At 45.3% G+C, this 20732-nt stretch overlaps 1 protein-coding gene across 5 annotated transcripts in view; it reads left to right on the top strand.

The window, feature by feature from the left end:
• NEK1 (NIMA related kinase 1) overlaps nt 1-20732 on the top strand; it is an 800483-nt gene that overhangs the window by 719268 nt on the left and 60483 nt on the right. For all 5 annotated transcript variants that reach the window (XM_069244156.1, XM_069244192.1, XM_069244183.1 and 2 more), the window contains 2 exons: nt 15434-15567; nt 16990-17122. In XM_069244156.1, the coding sequence (XP_069100257.1) occupies nt 15434-15567; nt 16990-17122 (267 nt within the window). The remainder of the gene's footprint in view (nt 1-15433; nt 15568-16989; nt 17123-20732) is intronic.

Here is a 20732-nt window from a genome sequence, read left to right as displayed (position 1 = left end):
CTTCAGAAGCTTTGCAATTTTAAGAGTGCTGCATCCCTCTGCAAGATATCTCACTATTTTTGACTTTTCTGAGCCTGTCAAGTCCTTCTTTTGACCCATTTTGCCTTAGGAAAGGAAGTTGCCTAATAATTATGCACACCTGATATAGGGTGTTGATGTCATTAGACCACACCCCTTCTCATTACAGAGATGCACATCACCTAATATGCTTAATTGGTAGTAGGCTTTCGAGCCTATACAGCTTGGAGTAAGACAACATGCATAAAGAGGATGATGTGGTCAAAATACTCATTTGCCTAATAATTCTGCACTCCCTGTAGTACCGAGGTTTTTGAAAGGGCTCGTACATCTGTTTCTGCCTGTGCCTTTCGTTATGCCCCAGTGGGATCTTAATCTGGTTCTTACCTTCCTTATGTGTGCTCCTTTCAAGCCTTTGCATAACTGTCCTCTCCGGCTGCTCACTATTAAGACAGCCTTTTTGGTGGCAATTACATCTGCCAGGAGAGTAAGTGAGCTGCAGGCTTTATCTTATAAACCTCCTTATCTCATGATATATCCTGACAAGGTGGTGTTGAGAACTCGTGCCTCTTTCCTCCCCAAGGTGGTGACCCCTTTCCATCTGGGTCAAAATATCACCCTGCCCACTTTCTTTGCACCACCGTATCCCTCTAAGGAAGAGGAGCGTCTCCATCGACTGGACCCAAAAACAGCGTTATCGTTCTACCTTGACCGCACTAAAGAGTTCCGGGTGGACGACCAACTCTTTGTGGGGTACGTTGGTGCAAAGAAGGGTCGGGCAGTACAGAAGCAATCCATTTCGCGCTGGGTCGTTCTCTGTATAAAAATATGCTACGCTTTGGCGAAGAAGCAGCCTCCCGAGGGCTTGAGAGCTCATTCCACTAGGGAGAAAGCTGCTACCACTGTGTTGGCACGTGGCGTACCGGTGGTGGACATATGTCAGGCCGCAACGTGGGCTTCCTTACACACGTTTGCGAAGCACTACTGCCTGGACAGTCAGGTGAGGAGAGAGGGGCATTTTGCCCGTTCTGTCTTACAGGACTTCCTTGTATAAAAAAAAAATAATAATAATCTCCTTCAGACCCACCACCATGGGTTATAGCTTGGGTATCTATTGTAAGGTAAGGAAGCTGCAGCTAGAAGTCTCTATCAGATGAACAAGTTACTTACCTTCGGTAACGAGGTATCTGGTAGAGACTCTATCTAGCTGCAGATTCCTTACACCCACCCAAGCCTCCCGCTCTGGGGAATTTTTTCTCATGTACATATGTGTTTATATGTGTATATATATATATATATATATATATATGTTTCATTTTGGCAACTTTTTGCCTTTCTTACAGACATGATAGTGTTTTTCTCCAAACAGTCAGAGAGGTTAAAAGTGTATTGGTTGGTTCTTCCATGACTCTGTGCTTCTGGCGCGGGAAGTTGTGGAAAAGAACTGACGTACGCGCGCCGAGACGGCGTCTATATAGACAACCGTGATGTCATAGACGACTCCAACGACGCTGGTGATGCACGCGGAGCTGGTCGACGCACGCCGATCCGAACAACGCCGTCCGACGGCGTGCGCGCAGGGTACTGCTCACAAAAAACCCCGGATTCGAAGCTGACGCCAGGGAATTCTAAGGTAAGGAATCTGCAGCTAGATAGAGTCTCTACCAGATACCTTGTTACCGAAGATAAGTAACTTGTTCATCAGAGGCCCCTGGGAGCATCCGACTGGTTATTCCAGCTGAGTGACACCCCCGACACCCCCTGTATAAGTGGATCACTGCAGAAAGTGCCCAGCCCGCTCCATGGGTTACTTAAGGACTCCCCTGAGGCGTGGGACTCCACGGCTGCATTTATTCGACCACCGTCCAACAGGAAAGCATCCCCAAGAAGGGTGGGCATTGCCCTCCTGCACCGCCTGGATCCCTCTGGGTGGTCTGGACTCTGTCCCCTCTTTTCTTATGTCCGTTTCTACAGGAATCCATGCCTGGGTTCCACCGACCTGGTCACAGGTTATGACACCAGGTGGACAACAGATTTCCCCATTGATGTCAATGGGAGGTTCCAACACAGCTTCACCTCTATGTACCTGGGCTCCCTGAAGTAGGTACTCTACTATTTTGGGTATCCACGTTTGGGGGCCCTATCTAACCTCCCTTGTCCCAACTGCATCCTCTGTGTCCTTTTAGAAGGGTCACAAATCCCCAAAAGTCTAACTGCGACTTACCCTCTTTATCCTATGGACATCTAATCCTGGGTGACACCACTGCACACAGGCACCTGGGGAATCCTATTTACTTACCTTGGGTGTTCCCATGCTTCCGCAGTCCTAAGGGTCCTTGGGTAGTAGTTTGTGCAACACTCTCATTCCATTTACTTAGTATATCGTTTGCTACCCCCATCCCCCGCCCCCCCAATTGGGGCACCTGTTATTATATGCATGTACGTATCTTTTTCTTTCTAAATATATTTTTGTATGATCAGATCTCCAGTTTGGAGATATACTAGAGTTAGTTCTAGTGTGTGTTACAATAAATATTAAATATTTTTCCAACCCTGGTGTGGTTCTTTCTCGTGTGAACATCACTGACTGACCTGTAACCACTTTACACCCTCCTCGATATGCCTTAGCTGCTCTCCACAGCTACCCCTTTGGAGGCTCTGGTAATCTAGAACCTCCTACACTGTCACTAAGGGTTGCCTGGACTCAGTACAGGATTCCTCACCTATAGATGTACATCATATACTGAGCCACCCTCCTACACGCATGATCACCAAAATAGACCATTAGTGCATCAGTATTAAATCAGAAGTTCTAATTTTAAGTTTGAAAGAGACTGCATTTTAAATGTTAAATTTTGAAAATAAAACGACTGAGCCCAAAGACGAGTTACAAAACTGTTATGCCAAGTATGTTGAATTTCACAAAATTTTAATTAGCAGGAAATGTTGGTTACTAGTAAAGGCTAATGAGTGCTTTATAGCTGGACTACTTTACTTTTGAATACCTTTGAATATGATGCTTGTTTCACTACTATAATATATAGGAGCTGGGTGTGGCCAACCGAGATAGCTGACCTTACATCTTGAGCGAATGCTCTGCTGGGCACCCTGCCTTCCCCTGTGGAATCCTATGCTTCCCCCTCAGAGACAGGGGTTGGATTGCATGCCCCTTAATGGAGCAACATCAGTGGAGCACCCCGATTGGTAGTAGGGGCTCCTGCTGACTCTGCTGCGAGCAACCTCGCTGCGGCCTGCGGGTGAACTGGGAGCCAAGATATGGTGGTTTTGTGAACACGCAGCAGGCCTGTTTCTGGTGAACGTGAGAGACTTGCAGATTTCAAAGCCCTATGGAAACAGGTTTAGAAGTGAATAGACACCTGCAAGAGGCTAACTGAGAAGCACTGGTGGAGTCAGGCGCTCAGTAATAGAGTGGATGCATCAAACACAAAATGGCAGCGTAGCCGCACTGAGAAATGCCGATTGGACCCAGTGAATATGCAACCTAGTGGGCCCTGGAATATCAGCGAGCATACAAGAAGAGCATAATCCATAACCGGGGAAGCCCCCCTACATCACCACCTGCTGAGGTAGAGAGACGCCACAACGCAGCATACCTAGCTGATGAGACAGAGTGCTGGACCCCACATGCTGCCTTCAGCCCGACCTACAGATACCAATTCTTCCCCCACCTGGTGTGAGCATTGAGAGAGGACTACGCTCCAGTACAACTGAACCTATAGCTTGGGGACAGGGTACAGCCTATTCAGGTGCAAGTTGGGCTGTGCTCAGCTCTGCTCCTCCCCTCCTGCCCATTCAGGTTCTGCTAATCCCACTATTGTGTGATTGTCTGGAGTGAATCCACAAAGTCTCAACTGTCAGTTACACCCAGTGATGTGACCTACGGCACGCTGCAGGCATAGAAAAGCTAAGGGCAGGAAAATTACAACTTTTTAAAAGTTGCATATTCAAACTTGTATGGATAAATTCGACTTTACCATTAGAGAGTGTTTATCATTACAAGTTTATAGATACCGAGCATGCCATATCTCCCTCCCTTCTCTCCTTAAGGTATTACAGCTTACTAAATGTTATAAGGAATCCCCAGTATTATCCTGTGGGGTAGGTCTCACAGTAGTGAAAAACGCATTTTAGGAGTTTTTCACTACTCGGACATGTAAAACTTAAAAGTACATGTCCCTATCTTTTAATTAGACAGCACCCTGCCCTATGGGCTACCTAGGGCCTTAGATGTGACTTATATGTAATAAAAGGGAGTATCTGATAGAGACATTTAGCCGCAGATTCCTTACTTTAGAATCCTCCTCAGGCACAAGACTGGATCTGGAATTTTGTTCCATAGCATGTCTGCACGCCGGAAGAGGGTGTTGCGCGACTCCGTATCAATGTCATCTCCAGATGTGATATCAGTGGAGTCCATATAACACCCTTGCTGACGCAGCATTTTATCAAGAAAACAGCGTGCGTTTTCGCAATGTCTTTGGGGTTTAAGCCCTGTGGATCTTGTGGCAGACAGATGTTGGTCATAGTTCCTCATACCATCTGTATGTGGTGCCTTGGAGAACACCATGATTCTGAAGATTGTGCCTCCTGACGCTGTCTTTGGCGCAACTATCGGAGGCATCGTGGCTGCATCAGTCCCCATCAAAACTCCAGAGACCGATGGAAGAACTGTCCGCACGGGGGCCATCACTGTCGACGTCAGAGCAGGCTTCTATCTAGAAACGGTCAAAACTGCCATGTAAGTAAGGCGTCCCCGATGCTGTCCCCCCGACCTTCGGTTGCGGAGCTTTCGCTGGGGTCCACCCTGGGCCTCCCTACATTTCCTGGAGCCGGGGCAACTCTATCCCAAATACAGGAGTGTTATAATTCCCTGCATGAAGTCTGTGGGCGTCAGCTTGCTAGCCCCAAGGGGGTGAGAGGTGCCCTGACTGGATCCATGCCAGTGGGTTTGCCCTCAGTCTCTGAATCCGTTGTCGGATTCAGGCCGGTGCACAGCTCTTTGGGGTTCTCACCTTCGACATCAGAATCTGGTCAGCCAATGACGTTGGCAGTGCCGATTATGCTGAGCCCATTACTCTTTCCAACGTTGATACGACGTTGCAACAGAGCCAGGCAGTGTTGGATGCAGCACCAATGGAGCCGTCTGCTTTGGACGGCTTTGCATCTATCCCTATACAACTTGTTACTGTTTTTCCTATGGAAACACAGTTTTGAAGGGGAAGGAGAGAATATGGGGGTGTCAAACCCCTTTGGACAGCACGGTTCAGCCTCCTTGAGAGGACAGTTGGATGACAGAACTGGGTGAGGCTAGTGGACTTGAGTCATCTCTAGTTTGACTTACTTTCTCCTCCTGGTATGGCAACAGAGGTGAGTTCCTCTTATACTGAAGTATTGAGGAGAGCAGCTATAGTCTTAGAATGGTAGCTTCCCTCAGTGGAAATTATCCACAGACCCTTTAGTGGATGTACTTCACCTGGGTGAAAGGGGAGGAAGCCTTTACTCCCTTATAATGAGTTTCCTTCTGTTAGGAGCTTGGGTGAAACCAGTACCTGGTGGACTGGCCTATAACCCAAAGGCATAACCTGCCCCTGGGGACCCAGTTTGTCTTTTAAGACATCCCACCACAAAAGGTCTGGTAGTGCAGGCTGCTACAACTTCGGCGGACCCTAGAGTTCCTTGCAAGTAATCCTTTGTTCTGGTCCTCCTGCCTTTGCCTGGCTCATCAGCAGGATGGCAGAACAGTGTCTGGGGCCAGCAGCAGCGCAGGCTGGCAGCTGGACCCCGTAAGGCTGCACAGCCAGAAATGGGGGATCCCATAGGGAACCCCCAGAGTACATGGTATCATGCAAGACTGGAATCGGTGTAATTGCATGATTCCAACATGTTTGATACCAAACATGCCTAGGTTCGGAGGAGCCATTATGTAGCACATACAGAATCCAGGAATTGGCCTGAGGTCTGTAGGGGTACCGTGCTTTTGCAGGGGTACCCTCACACCTAGAGACTTGCACCCTGCCCTTGAGCTGAAGGGCCTACCAGAGGGGCGACTTACAGGGTCTAAGTGCAGTGGTTAGGTATGGCAGTGAAAGGGTGCATGCACCCTTTCAAGCAGGCTGCAATGGCAGGCCTGCAGTCACAGTTTGCATGGGATCCTATTTGTGGCATAATACATGCTGCAGCCCATATGGGGGACCCATGTTGTACCAATGCCCTGGGTACATAGGTGAAATATACTAGGAACTTACATGGGTGAACCAGTATGCCAATTGTGGGTGTGAAAGGTAACCAACAATTAAATGTAGGTTAGAGAGCACTGTCACTGGGGTCGTGGTTAGCAGGATCCCAGTGAACTACGGTGCAAGCACACTGACATCAGGCAAAAAGTGGCGGTAACTTGCCAGGAAGACGGTACTTTCCTACACCACATATAAGCACCATCCCTTGGCGTCGACATCAGTTCCTCTCTTTTGCCACCTTCATATGCATATCCAGAGTTGCTCCCACTTTTTGTCTGTTGATAAGTGTTTTTTCTCAAGATACTCTTTTTTTCTCCAACTAGCAAGGAAACAATGTCCTTCCTAAAACAAAATTCAAACTCTGTAGGGACTGTCACAAACAAATGTTTGTGACACACACCCTCGAGGAATGCTTCTGATGTTTTGGTGGGTACACAACGCAGTCATGTGAAAATCATGCCCTTATGAATATGAAGTTGATCTGGGGATGTGAAGTGAAGCGGTCCACTCCTGAACAATGAAAAAAAGCCACACAAGTCCCGCTCTACATCGGGGGCTCAGATCCATTATGCTCCCTGGACTGTTCGGTGACAGGTCCTCGACATAGTCCAAGTCTTCCAGTAAGTCAAAGTGAAAGCAAAAAAAGGCCAGAGGGGACTGTCCCTCTCATGCATTCTGCTAAAGAAGTTGTCAGAAAGTGAGGGTGCCTCGAGTTCTCCCTCCTGTTCTCCAATAGAATAAATTATTCCGTAACTGATTCTGATGCACCCTGGATTTTCTGGGCCTTCAGTGACATTGCAACATATTGAGGCTTTTAAGAGGCCATGTTGAGAATCTTTCGCACTCCTTCTTGTCAGGCCCCAATGATTTACAGAGGCCTCCAGTGAGGTTACTGCTGGCAGATTCATCATTGGCCCCATTAGTGCCTCCTGAATGCTGCCTATGCCAGAAGAGGACTCCACTCCGGTAGTCACGTCTGACTCTGAGGCAAACTTGTCTCTGCCTCCACCGAGGTTGTATACCGACGAACCAGTCCCAGTTCAGTCTGAATCAGATAGATCCATGCCTTTACCGCGTAGCCATCTTCCAGTGCTCCAACAACATTTTTGTTTTAACTCTTAGGGTCAACCAGCTTTCGGATATGACAGTGGAGACGATGGGGATGATTTGCCCTTTCAGTATGATCATGACAGTCTGTACATGGATTTGCAGGAGGCCAGTGGGTTGGGCCCTTGCCCTGATATTGATATGGATTCTCCCCCTGATAATGCGTTGGATTCTTCCCTTAGTCTGCCAGTGGAAGAGAGTGCTTTTTTTTTGCAGACATGCAGCTGAGGTAGTGGACTTACAGCTATCATTTATTTAAGTTGAAAGTAACGTTCTAACACTTTTTACAGCCTGGGCATACTTCCATGGAGTCTTTACTTCCTTTCAATGAAGCCCTGACTGACACATTAATGGGTACCTGGTTCTTTCCCACCGGTGGACAGGCAGATAGCTAGGTGCCACGGGCCAGGATCAAATGACCCTGACTTCTTGGCGCAACACTCTACGCCAGAAAGTCTGACGATCCAGGCTTCCACCAGCAAGGTGAACTCCAATGCATTTCCTATAACGCCCCTCCTGACTCCCCAAGCAGAGGAAAAGGGAATTCAGTAAATGGATTTTTTCATTGGCCAACATAGCCCTCAAGTCAGTCAGTGCCAGCTGCTTGGTAGATAGCTAGTCCCACTCTTTATGGGACATTGTCAGTCAGGTCTTGTCAGCAGTCCCCGAGGAGTTTTGGGCCACCTGAGCTCAAACCATTAAGGCCAGGATGCAGCCAAATATATATTATGATCTGAACTGGGCACTATCAATTGTTTAAGCAGAGCACTCAGCAGTAGTGTGGTGCTTTGGTGTCACACATGGATGAAATCCATGGGTTTCTCGGGTGACCGGCAGACCTCACTTATGATAAGTCTGTCAATAAATCTCGACAGTGACGAGAAGGCCAATTCCACACTAGAACGCTTCAAAGCAAGCTGGACCACGGTGTGTTCCTAGGGCCCTCTTGACGCCCTCTGGCAGAAGGGCAGATTCAAGATGCTCTCTTTGGCGGAGGTTCTATCTGTCCTGGATCCAGGTGACTGGATAGAGGCTTATGACCTGCAGGACACCAATTTTCGTCTACCCTTCTTACAGTTCTGTAGACGCTTGGTGCAGTTCAAGGTAGACCAGGAGCTTTTTCAGTTTGCCGTGCTCCCTTTTAGCCTTTCCAGTGCTCCTCGGGTGTTTAGGTGGTTGGGCATTCCAGGATCCCTATCTTGATGACTGGTTGGTGAATGCAGGCTTGCCACAGTCAGTCATAGACCACCCTGAAATAAAGGTGAGCCTTGCAGTTCACTATCAACCCTTTCATTAGATCCATTCTGGGTTCGGTGCAGGTCAGGGCATTCCCTCCAAAACGAGTAGAGGACAATCATATTATGATCTGATGCTTCAGGGTCAGTCCTGGGTCTCAGTAAGAGTGACTCATAGGCTTCTGGGTCTTTTGGCCTCCCATATTCTGTTCATTGACTGTGTCCAATGGCATATGTGGGCTCTGGGGTGGAACATGACATCCAAGTGTGTCCAGCACCAGAGGAATCTGTCAGATTTTATCCTGGTTTAGGAGGACACTGTAAAAATATCTGCAGTGGTGGCTGCTCAACTGCATTTGGACCAGTGGCAGACCACTCTCTCTGCCCCACCCAGAGCTGACGGTGGTGACTGAGGAGTTGCTGCTGGGGTGGAGAGGTCTACTAGGAGAGGCAGACAACAGTGAAAGATGGACTCTGGCAGAGACCTGACTGTACATTAGCCGGTTGGAGTTCCGAGCCATTCTCCTGACATCGAAAGCCGCCTTGCCGTCCACCAAGGGGAGGCTGGTTCAGGTTGTCCCAGACAACACAAATCCCATACGGTGCTACAACAAGCAGGGAGGCGTGAGGTTCTGGATCCTGGGCCAGGATGCTTTTTTTCTCTGGAGCTGGCTGAAGCATCCTGGCATTTCCCTGGCCATGAATGACCTGGCAGGATCTTTGAACTTGTGGGCAGACAAACTCAGTCTGCGGGTGATTAAATTCCGATGAGGCACAAGGTGTCTTTCAGCAATGGTTACAACTCTGGCTAGAGTGGAGCATGGGATTTCTGTGTGTCTTTCTGCTCCTGCCTTGGGTTCTGAGAAAGATTAAGAGATACCAGGACCAAGTCATTTCGGTGGCTCCAGATTGGGCAGAAGAGTGTGGTACTTGAAACTTCTGGGCCTCAGACTAGACTACCACTTTGAGGGGATCTTCTGCTGCAGCAGTAGGGCAGGCTTCTGCAATCAGGATTGCTCAATGTGCCCTTCCATGCCTGGAGATTGAGCGCCAGCAGCTGACTACATTCTGTCTCACTCTCTAAGTTATGGATGTCATCTTTTCTGCCAGGTATTCCTTTACAAAGTCTGTGTATTCTAGCCACTGAATTTGTGGCCTGGTGTGGCATCTGCAGTATAGACCTGGTACAAGCCAAACTGTTGGATGTCTGCCTTTTTTTCATATTTCTGGACCCGCAAGAACTTGTAGTGGCCTCTATTAAAGGTTATTTGCTGGCCTTTTTGTCTTTTTTGCCTTTGCAGGACCAACCGTTCAGGTTTAATTCACCTGTTGTGATGATTTTTCCAAAAGGTTTTACACATGTGTCCTTCCAAACACTTTGTGGTAACACAGCGGGGATCTTAGTTTGGTCTGCGCTCTCCCCATGCACTCCCTTCTGGGCGATGCACAGCTGCCCTTCTGACTCCGAAAACTATTCTTTGTCACTGTAGGGAGCTGGGTTCTGGTTGCAGTACCTCCCCACTTTATTGCCTGTTGTTTAGATGCAACTTTGACTGAAGTGCTCTGGGTTCCTGCTGACCAGGTGCTTCAGCCTCCTATGAGTCCCAGGTAAATGGTACCCCTGGAACCTAGGGCATGGCTACTGAAGAAGGCCCCTCAGAGCTGCAGCACAACTTGTGCAACTCTGAAGGACCCAGCACCAACCTTATGCAGACTGCCATTTCAGGCTGTGTGGAAGGTACTCCCAAAATCGAAAACATGACATGGCACACACTTGTTGCTATGTCCCCTAAAAACACTGCTTGTAATATATGTGTGTGTCTCCCCTACAGCAGGCCTTCAGTCCTAAGGCAGGGAGCATTATATTACACATGAGGGCATATGTGCATGAGCAAATACCCTACAATTTCTTTGTTGATTCTTTGACATAGTACGTGTGCAGGGAAGCCATTTTAAATACATAAGCTGGACACTGGTCAATAGGGGTTCTCCAGCCACATGATGGTTTCTCTGAACCTAGGGATGTTGGTATCAAACACCTTGTATTAATAAACCCTCACTGACTCAAGTGATGGATTTTTTAAAATCATGCACCGAGATGGCTTCTTAGAGGTGCCCCGTGAAAAACCTACCAACTGCTGGTGAGCTCACTGACCGGTTCAGGTCAGCCTGCCACCAACAGAGGATAATCTGACCTCCCAGGGCCTCCGCTCTTGAGAGGCCAGAAACAAAAGCATGTCCAGGCTGGGGTGTTACCCACCCCTCCCTATAGGATGACTTGGATTTCAAGGCAGGAGCATCAAAGAACCCCAACGCCTTTGGTATGCAGATCTGGCCTTCCTGAGAGAAAGATGCCAACCCCCCTGCCCGACGGCCTATCTGGCATATGGACAGGCAGGAAAATTAGCCATGCAGAAAGCGTATCACACTTCCAGACTGGGAAAAACCCCTAGGGTGGCCAGCCTGAAGTGGACACGAGTTAGAAAATTGCACCATCTTGCGTGTGGTGGAATTTAGAAACTCTGGACAGGGTGATGCCCACTCCCCACTGGAAGTAGTCATCAAGGGGGGTGTAGTGACCTCAAGGGTAAGTAGCCCATTGGCTACTACCCTTTACTCCCCTAAATGCCCCTTTAATTGAGTATTTAGGGGACTCACAGAAACCAGATGCTCGGATCTTAGTTGGACACAAAAGAAGGAGTGGACAAGAAGGCTGCTGAACCTGAAAGCCGAGGAGCACGACTGACTTAGCGCCAACCCTGTCAGCCTGTCTGCTGCACCCAACCCTCGAGGAGTAACTGACCTGTCATGCCACTGCAGCCCCCAAGAAACTAGGAGAGCTGCCAGGGCTTTGCCAGTCGCCAGGAGGAACTCCCTTGGAGTAGGGAATCTGCTCCTCTGCATCCGCAGGCACCCAAGAAAGACCTGAGAGGACTGGGACTGCCAGAAACCTGACACCAGACATCATCACTGGTCCCCAGGCCCTCCAGAAACTAAGCCAACCCTGTGCTCTCCCACTGTGTACTTTCCAACAGCATCTTCAGACTGTTTGTGCATGCACCCCCAACCCCGCAACTCCAAGTGGCAAAGAACCAACGCCCTAGGACATCTCTGCACCCGTCGGCCTTGGACCCAGGAGAGGATAACCAAGGGTGTCCCCCACTTTTCCCTACCTCATGAAACCTGAGCCTACTAGTTGGCTTGGTCAGACTGGACCCCAAGTCCACGCCTGCAGAATGTTTCGGTGACACTCCCCACCTTCCCCCCCCCCTGCAACTACCCCCACCTCCACCCCTGCAACTACCCCCACCTCCACCCCTGCAACCGCTAGGAACTCCAGTGATGGACCAGATGCCAGAAGAAACCCCTGCACTCGCATCCTACAGCCTGAGGAGGAGTGGACTGACAATGTCACCACATGCCTGAGGACCACATGGGTCGAGCCCCTGCGGATTTCCCCGGGCTGTCTTTCCAGTCCATCCCTGCAGAAACTTTGTAATCTGACTGATCCCCATAGAATTGAATGGGACACCTGATGTCATAACACACCTCTGCACCTGGAAGGAACAGAGCTCCCCAAGGGTGATCTGTTGGTGTGGCCTTGGAACTTGCCCCAAACTCACGTTAAGTCCAGGCGACTGGTCCCATAAGTTGCTGTACTCTACCTTGTTTGCCATCTTTGTTTTCCTCCATAGTATTGCATTGCAGCTTCCTGAAAAATGCAGTGTCGACTTTTGAAAACTCTAAAAATTCATAACTCGAAAAGTACTCGCCTGAGTCCGGTGATCTCGGTTTCAAAGTTTAATAAAAGTATGTGTTATTTTTATAAATTGGTGTCTGATTTCTTTTTCTGAGTGTGTCTCTCACTGCAGGAGTGTGTGCCTTTCATGCGTAGCACTACCCTCTGATATGCCTAACTGCTCTACCACACTTCCCAAAAAGAGAGAATTAGGGATGTCATTTGTGCCTCTGTGATACCTCTGGGGATTGCTTGGACTCTTTGCACAGTGTACCTCGTTTTGGTCCACTGTATAAAAAGCCAGCTTCCTACAGTCGCAATAACTTTGCCGCATGAGTGAGCTTCAGGCTTTGTCAATGCACCCTCACTACTCTGCCTTTTTTTAGACAAACTTGTGTTAAGGAACAGTACAGCTTCTTTGCCTAAAGTTGACTCCTTTTCACGTCTGACAATCCATTACCCTTCCAATGATGAGGATAGACCCCATCAGCTGGACTCTAAGAGAGACTTGAGTGCTTATATCGATTGCGCCAAAGATCATCAGATGGACAAGCAGCTCTCTGTGGTACCCTCTTAGGCACAGAGCAAGGCATTGCAGAAAAGAACTCTGTCAAGGTGGATAGTCCTCTACATTAAGGTGTGCTACGCATGTTGCCTCAAGAAGGTCTCATCCCCTGGGGCCAAGATTGCTACCCCTGCATTAGCACATGCAGTGCTTGTTATCAGTATCGGTCAGCTCCAAACTTGGGCATCAGTACACATGTTTATGAACTACTGCTGCCCTGACAGCCAGGTTTGATGGCAAGTCATGCAGGATTTCCTGTTCTGAGCGATTCACACCACCTGCTTTGGTATCTATTCTAATGATGAGGAATCTGTGGATAGAAAAATCATTCAGAAGAACAATTTACTTACTTTCAGTTAAACATCTTTCTGATGGATACTTTACCTAACCACAGATTCCTCACTGCTCTCCTGCCTCCTTGTTCAGTAGAATTATCTTGTTTTACATCTAAAAAGGTCTCAAATTAGAGATCTGCACACTGATACCGCCGATTATTGTTGGGTCCAAGGGCAGAGTTTAAGAAAGTAACTGACGTCAGTGTGCAAGGGTGGCGCCTATATGTGGTTCCATCATCACTCCTGGGACAGAATGAAGTCAGCAAGGAGCTGCACAGCGCCATCTTCTGGCACATGGAAAAATGATTTTTTAAATCTTCCTGATCTGGTCTGGCACCTAATAAAATTCTAAAGGTGAGGTTTCTGCTATTAGATAACGTATTTACCTGAAAGTTTGTTATTGAAGATAAGTCTCTTGTTCATTTGCCCAGACCTGCATCTAAGGCAGTCTACAACAATAAGCATTCTAGGAGGTTCATTTAATGATGTCAGCTGGGGTTTTGAGATCTATTGTGGCATAATTTGCCAGATCGTCCTTTTAACACATTTTGTAACTCCTCAAATCATTGGAAAACGTTTGCATAGACTCCCTAAAGAGACTTAGCAATGAGGCAGCACTGAAGCCTATGGGTCTGTGGCAGATCTCCTAAATGCTTTCTTTTTCACATATAGCAGAATGTAATGGGGTGGAGGAGTACCTTTTATGCACGGCGATTATGACGGGTGAGCTTAGTTGACAATCTACCATCAATAAAGAAGACTTTTTAGGTTGTTTTTTTTAACCTTTCAGAATGTCTCTTAGCAGTGTTTTCAGCATTAAGGAATTCTAAATTATTAGTTCTATGGACCCTGAAACCAGTGATAGAATTAATTTGATTGAATTGGAAGGGGTAAAGGGTGTTTCTCATCTGCAATTTTCTTACTGCTTGCCTCATAGTTTCATACATCCTTAACTTGGGGGGTTGGGGGGAAAGGGTTCTTGACCTATTTAGACAAAACTTGCCTTTAGGCGCATTGTAGGCGTAAGGGTCTTTATATACCGTTTTCTCCCAGGAGGGGCAGTTAACAAAAAGGGAAGTAAGTTGTCCTGTGAGAAAATAGTAACAAAAAGATAAATAAATAAAATATCAGTAAAGAATTGTTAATACTTGCACATTCTATAAATACATCAACGAAACTAAATACATTTTTGTAACAAGGAAAAGTGAAAATAGTAGAATCCAGTGCTCAGGGATGCTGCCACAGGAGCCAGAAAAAAAATGCAATTGGCATTATAGGGTGTTATAGGATATGGGAGCTCCTAGCTCCTACTGTAAAGTTACAGTATCATATTTATGCTTTGGAAAGCTGCTACCAATCTGGTTCTCTTTTCCTCATTTTCTCTACTTTCTTCCTTCAAAGTAGGTACAGGAAATATATACTCCCTGCGACCAAGTTTTACTCTAGTGCCTTTATTAATGTTAATTAACTTTTTTTACATGACATTCTGTTATTATAACTTGCATTTTAGGTTCTGTATAGTTAATTTGTTAACAGTTGTTTCTAGCTCTGTGTTTTTTTCTTAAAGGTATTTAGGCGTAGCTAACAGTACCCTCATGGACCAGATGCATTGCTTCTGGCCTGTATTGCCCTTTAGCCCTGTCACTATAGGAACTCTGGTGCTCATTTATGAAAGTGGCTTTTTAACCTGCTTTAAACATATTATATTATTGTTTAAAGTGTTTTGAAATAATGGTAGGCGCATGGGAATATGCCAAGAACATCCCAATATGTCTCACTGTAACAAAGATACTTATGATATAAAAGCATTATGACTGGTAAGTAACTTTACATTTTCAAAGACACCCTGTAAGTTGTGGAGTGGAGTACTTTCCAAGGCACTGAAAAGTTTCCTATTTACATTTGTGAATTATTTCTTGGAGTTCAATAAATACAGCATTTGTTCAGTGTGACTATACAGTTGCTCATTGGAAGAGTTTCCAGGTTTACTATCTTCTGTTAGGCTTGCACAGTGAAATTATTTCAGTTTATGCATTTTTCATGTTGTTATATATCACTGCGCTTACGGTCCCTTCTAACCACATAAACGTGTTCTCCTTATATAAAAAGTTGTGATTTTCAGACATCTTTTATTTCTACTGATTTGCATCTTGTGCTCCGTCTTGCTTTCCTTCTAGATGACAGTGATGGTGATGCTACCAGTCATTGTGATGAAGGTGACAGCGTATTTTGTCATCTAGAAGAGCTGAGATATAACCTGGAACAGGAAATAGGCTTCGATAAATTTATTGAGGTGTACAATAAAATAAAGGTCTGTGGTTTTGTTCTAGTTTTTTTTTTCAAAGAGTCATTTGGTCTTGCACTATGGTGTTTCTTTTTGTGTGTATCAGTTATTTTATTTAATAAAAGTAAGAACTGAGAAATTACAGTAATAACCAAGTCCAGCTGATACCCATCTAGAGATACAAATGTTGAATATGATACATGCACCAATAGCAAACAAAACGTATGTATAATTTTTAAGGGAGGCAGAAAAAGGAAGAGAGGGATGAGAGATTAGGCTATGAAAGGAAGAAGGTAAAGAAAAAAATGGAAGAATGACAGTGAAAAAGAAGGGAAGAAAGACTGAATGGTGTTCTGACATATTTCATAAGGTATTAAAAGTGATTGTTATATTATGATAGTTGATAATTGTGTTCTATGAATATGATCATCATATTAAAAAGGACAGTGACCCCAATAACAACTATAGCAAGGTTTGAAACCAAATGATGTATTTCATCAATGGACAAAATGAAAAAAATGAAAAAAACAGTGACTAGGTTGGTGCTAATTCCAAACACGATCAGTGCTCTTATATGTGGTAAACAGAAGTGATGAAACTTGGTCACTGTGTATCAAAAAAACAAGAAGCATGGATGTAGTATCGGGGTAAAGATTAATAATAATGCTGGAAAGAATCTTCGTAAAGTTGAAAGATTTTTTTTCTGAATCCAAAAGTAGAGACCCACTGCAAAATGCTGGCTGCCAAGTTGAAAGATCAGGACTGCTGACTTTCACTTGGCAAACAGATATTCTAAATGAGAACAAAGAACAATACATACACAAACGTTCCAGTACCTGAAGAAATATAAAAGATACTTAAGTATTACACTGCAATGGCCCCTCAATATAATAAGCAAAATGTTAACATTTTGTTTTTATTGTTTTTTTGTTCTTTGATTAAGTATTCCATTTGATTACACATGTTGTAATTATTTTTACGGACGACTGACTTTTTGGGGTCCCTAGTGATTCTTGTGTTCTTGTTCATTTGGTACTATGAAAATTATCCTCTTCTGCTGTGATGATGGCTCACATACACAGTACCCAGTGTTGTCATTGTTTTTCCTCAAATAATTAACACTATCATCCTGCTTCAACCAATCAAAGATCTTTAATATAGGAGGAGTTGAGTGTGTTTTGGAAAGGAGTTAACTATAGAGCCAAACTTCCCTGTGTGGAGCACAATCAAGATGGCTCAGACTACTAGAATCCAGCAAGTGCCCAAGTGTATTGGAAGTGAACAATTGTTGAAGAATGCAGGCACTATTTATATTTACATAATGCATGCAGCCATGGAGAATTGCTTCCTTAACTAATTGTGCAGATGTTATGTGTGGTGCTTTACAAATATTGTTTAAATCCAGAATGTTATGCATAGGAACATACTGAGTTTCTCTTTTTGTTCTAGGCGATACATGAGGATGAAGATGAGAGCATCGATATTTGTTCCTCAATAGTGGAGAGAATTTTAGGGAGTGAACATCAGCATTTGTATCCTAAAATCCTCCACTTGGTAATGGCTGATGGAGCTTATCAAGAAGGTAGCAATTCTTTGTTTTAGAAGCATTTCCATCTTTTTGTCTGAATAACCCTCTAGAATTCATGCATTTAAAAGAGACACACTGAAAGCTACTTAAAAAAATTATCTGCTGGTAATAATAAACCGAGATAGTGCAAGAAAGGTTGAGGGGAAGAAGATGCTATTCCACTTGAGTATCTTTATTGAGTATGAGTATTACATGTCCTGTGGCAGTATTACCTATTTATCCTTTTCGCTTCCTACCTTCACTACACTTCCATATTTAGTTTTAAAGTAAGATCCTTTTCTGATGGATACGTCTACCTGCAGACTCCTCACCTTTTGAGTGCTCCTCGGTGCCAGACAGGATCCAGAAAAGGCTTCCATAGTTTCTTTGCGCCAATTTGTAAAACCGTAGGCCTCCATTGTTCTCTGCCGTACTCTAAGCATGTCAACATGGAGCCACATATAAGTGAAGCCTCAGTGCACTGATTTACGTTAGAATTGGAACACTTCTTTGTGTCTTCAATAAAATGGCAATGTTGCAGGGGCATCACCACCATAATGTACAAGTTTTGAACCATGTTGAACATGGACTTATGGTTGACAGACCAGCACATTGCGTATCTGTGGTATCCAGTGCCTAAACACCTCTCCAAATTGTGGGACAAATGGTCCCTTATGCACCAGAAGCCAATCAGGGGGTGGCAGGCCTTACTGTGGAAGGCACACATAAAAAGATCTGCCCCATGTTTCACAGGTAGTCTTGGGATACACAGCAGGTTGAGGCTTTCAGAGAAGCCATGCTGCAAAGCTTTGATACAATGGCACAACCCTCTTGCATGCCTTCCTGCCTCAAAGAGCCTTCTAGACCCCAACAGTGGAAAGTTCAGACCAAGGAACTGAATAAATGTTTAGAGTCTACCTTCTGCACTGTATGAAGACTCTACTCCTTTGCCTATTGTGAAGTTGGATGCTTCTTCTGAAAATGTCCATCTAAAGATGTGCTACTGTATAATGAAAGTGCAGACTCTTTATGAAGATCAACCCTGTCAGCTCCACTGCCACAAAGTGTACTGTTTACCAGAATTTAAGCCATTCTCAGATCTGATATCAATTTAATTCACATGCCTCACATTCACATGATAAGCATTATAATGAAGAGGTGGAACGTTTACTTCTCCAGTATTGGATCTTTCATTTATTCACATGGTTGAATCATTCCCCGTCGTCGAAGTGGGAGTCCCAGGGTAACTTAATAAAGCAGTATATACATCACTATCATAGGCTATAGTGGCAATGAGAAAGTCAGTTTAATAGCCTATCCATGTCCCTTTTTTTTTTTTTTTTTAAAGACCAAACTTGAACCATAACCAATCAGACGACAGCACCCCCTAGAACACTCCCAACAGAGGCTAAGTCCCTCAGATTTCTACTGCACGTTGTGTGAAGGGAGTCTCCTTGAGCTCTGCTCAGTTCTTCAGCTTTTCCTTCTTTTAGGATCATCCAAGATATTTCACTATCCTTGGCACTAATATGTCAGAATAGTAGAAAACAAGGTAAAGGACTAGAAAAATATGTCTAACCTTTTCCTCAAAAACTCTCATGTTTTGAGAGGTAAGGCTATTATTGGGACTATAGAATCTTAAATCTGTCACTAATGATGAGGACAGTGAGGATTCCTTCACATCAAAAGAGAGGTTAGAGGAAGTTGTCGCTCCCAGGCTCACCAGAAGACGCGCAGAAAAGCCATAAAAAGATTTGCCATGATTCTTCATAAGGCACTTCACACAGAGAGAGGAAATAAAATAAAATAAAAAATAGACCCTCAACTCCTTCTTCAACTCCGGCAATACATCAGAGAGATCCTTATAACCTGACTATGGGGCGTATAAAAATTGCCTGTAAAATCATCAATAACAAGAATTACTATGACATTGTAGATGACTATTTTGACTATTATTACCTGTCTGTGATGGCCTCGTCTGTGATGGCCTCATGTACGAAGGGCCTCATCTATGATGGTTCTCATCTACAATGGCCTCATCTACGAATGGCCTTATCTATGATGCTCTCATCTACGACGCCCTCAGCTATGGCGATGGTCTATGACGGTCATTTACAGTGGTCGTCGATGACTGTCATTTACAGTGGTCGTCGATGACGGTCATTTACAGTGGTCGTCGATGACGGTCATTTACAGTGGTCGTCGATGACGGTCATTTACAGTGGTCGATGATGATGGTCATCTACAGTGGTCGTCGACGACAGTCATCTACAGTGGTCGTCTACGACAGTCATCTACAGTGGTCGTCGACGAAGGTCGACTACAGTGGTCGTCGATGGTCATTGACGACAGCCTCATCTATGATGGTCATTGACGACAGCCTTATCTATGATGGTCAGCTATGACAACCTCATCTATGATGGTTGTTTACGAACCTCATCTACGATGGTTGTTTACGAACCTCATCTACGATGGTCGTCTACGACCCTCTCATCTATCATGGTCTTCTATGATGGTCTCATCTATGATGGTCTTCTATGACTGCCTCATCTACGATAGTCTTCTATGATGGTCATCTACGACGGCCTCATCTATGATGGTCTACGATAGCCTCATTTATGATGATCGTCTATGCCACCCTCCTTTATGATGGTCATTTACGGCAGCCTTATCTATGACGATCGTCCGACAGCATCATCTGCGACAATCATCTACGATGGCCTAATCTACGATAAACGTCTGTGACAGCCTCACTTACGATGGTCTGTGACGGTCATCTACGACGCCCTCCTCTATGATAGTCACCAATGACAGTCTCATCTACGATGGTCTGTGACAGTCATCTACAACACCTTCATCTATGACAGTCTCATCTACGATGTTCATCTGCAACAGCCTCATCTATGACGGTTGTCTACTACGATGGCCTCGTCTCCATCTGCATTGTCGACGATGGCCTTGTCTTTGACTGCATCCTCTGCGGAGGCCTCATCAACATTAAACATTGTTTACGTCAGCCTAGTCGTTTGCATCTTCCTCATCAAGCTTGATGACAATACAAATTAAGACAAAGGCACGTAATTGTGAACAAAAATAAAACACATAATCCAGGATAATTCAGTGTCAAGAATTAAGGTACTACAACAGTTAACAATAAATGGAGGGGCAATATATGGAGCAATTATACCACTCCGTCAGGTCCATGTAGCTCTAGTACTAGACCTACAGGCATATTACACCCACAACTGGTGGATTCCCCAACTAGATGAATTTTGGTGGTTTCCATACCCTTCGGAGAGAGTGACCAAACACTTCCAGCTTCCTGTAGCAAACAAGAAATTAGTTTGCTTTTTCTACGAAGGACCTCATCTACGATGATCATCTACGATGCCCTCATCTATGACGGTCATCTACAGTGGTGGTCGACGACGGTCATCTACAGTGGTGGTCGACGACGGTCATCTACAGTGGTTGTCGACGACGGTCATTGACAATGATCGTCTATGACAGCCTCATCTATGATTGTCATCGAAGACATCCTCATCTATGATGGTCGGCAACGACATCCTCATCTATGATGGTTGTCTGCGACACCCTCATCTATGATGATCTTCTGCAACCGTCT

The sequence above is a fragment of the Pleurodeles waltl genome, chromosome 1_2, assembly GCF_031143425.1.
Source record: "Pleurodeles waltl isolate 20211129_DDA chromosome 1_2, aPleWal1.hap1.20221129, whole genome shotgun sequence".
Classification (NCBI taxonomy): Eukaryota; Metazoa; Chordata; class Amphibia; order Caudata; family Salamandridae; genus Pleurodeles; species Pleurodeles waltl.
This window is presented reverse-complemented; position numbering and strand designations above follow the sequence as displayed.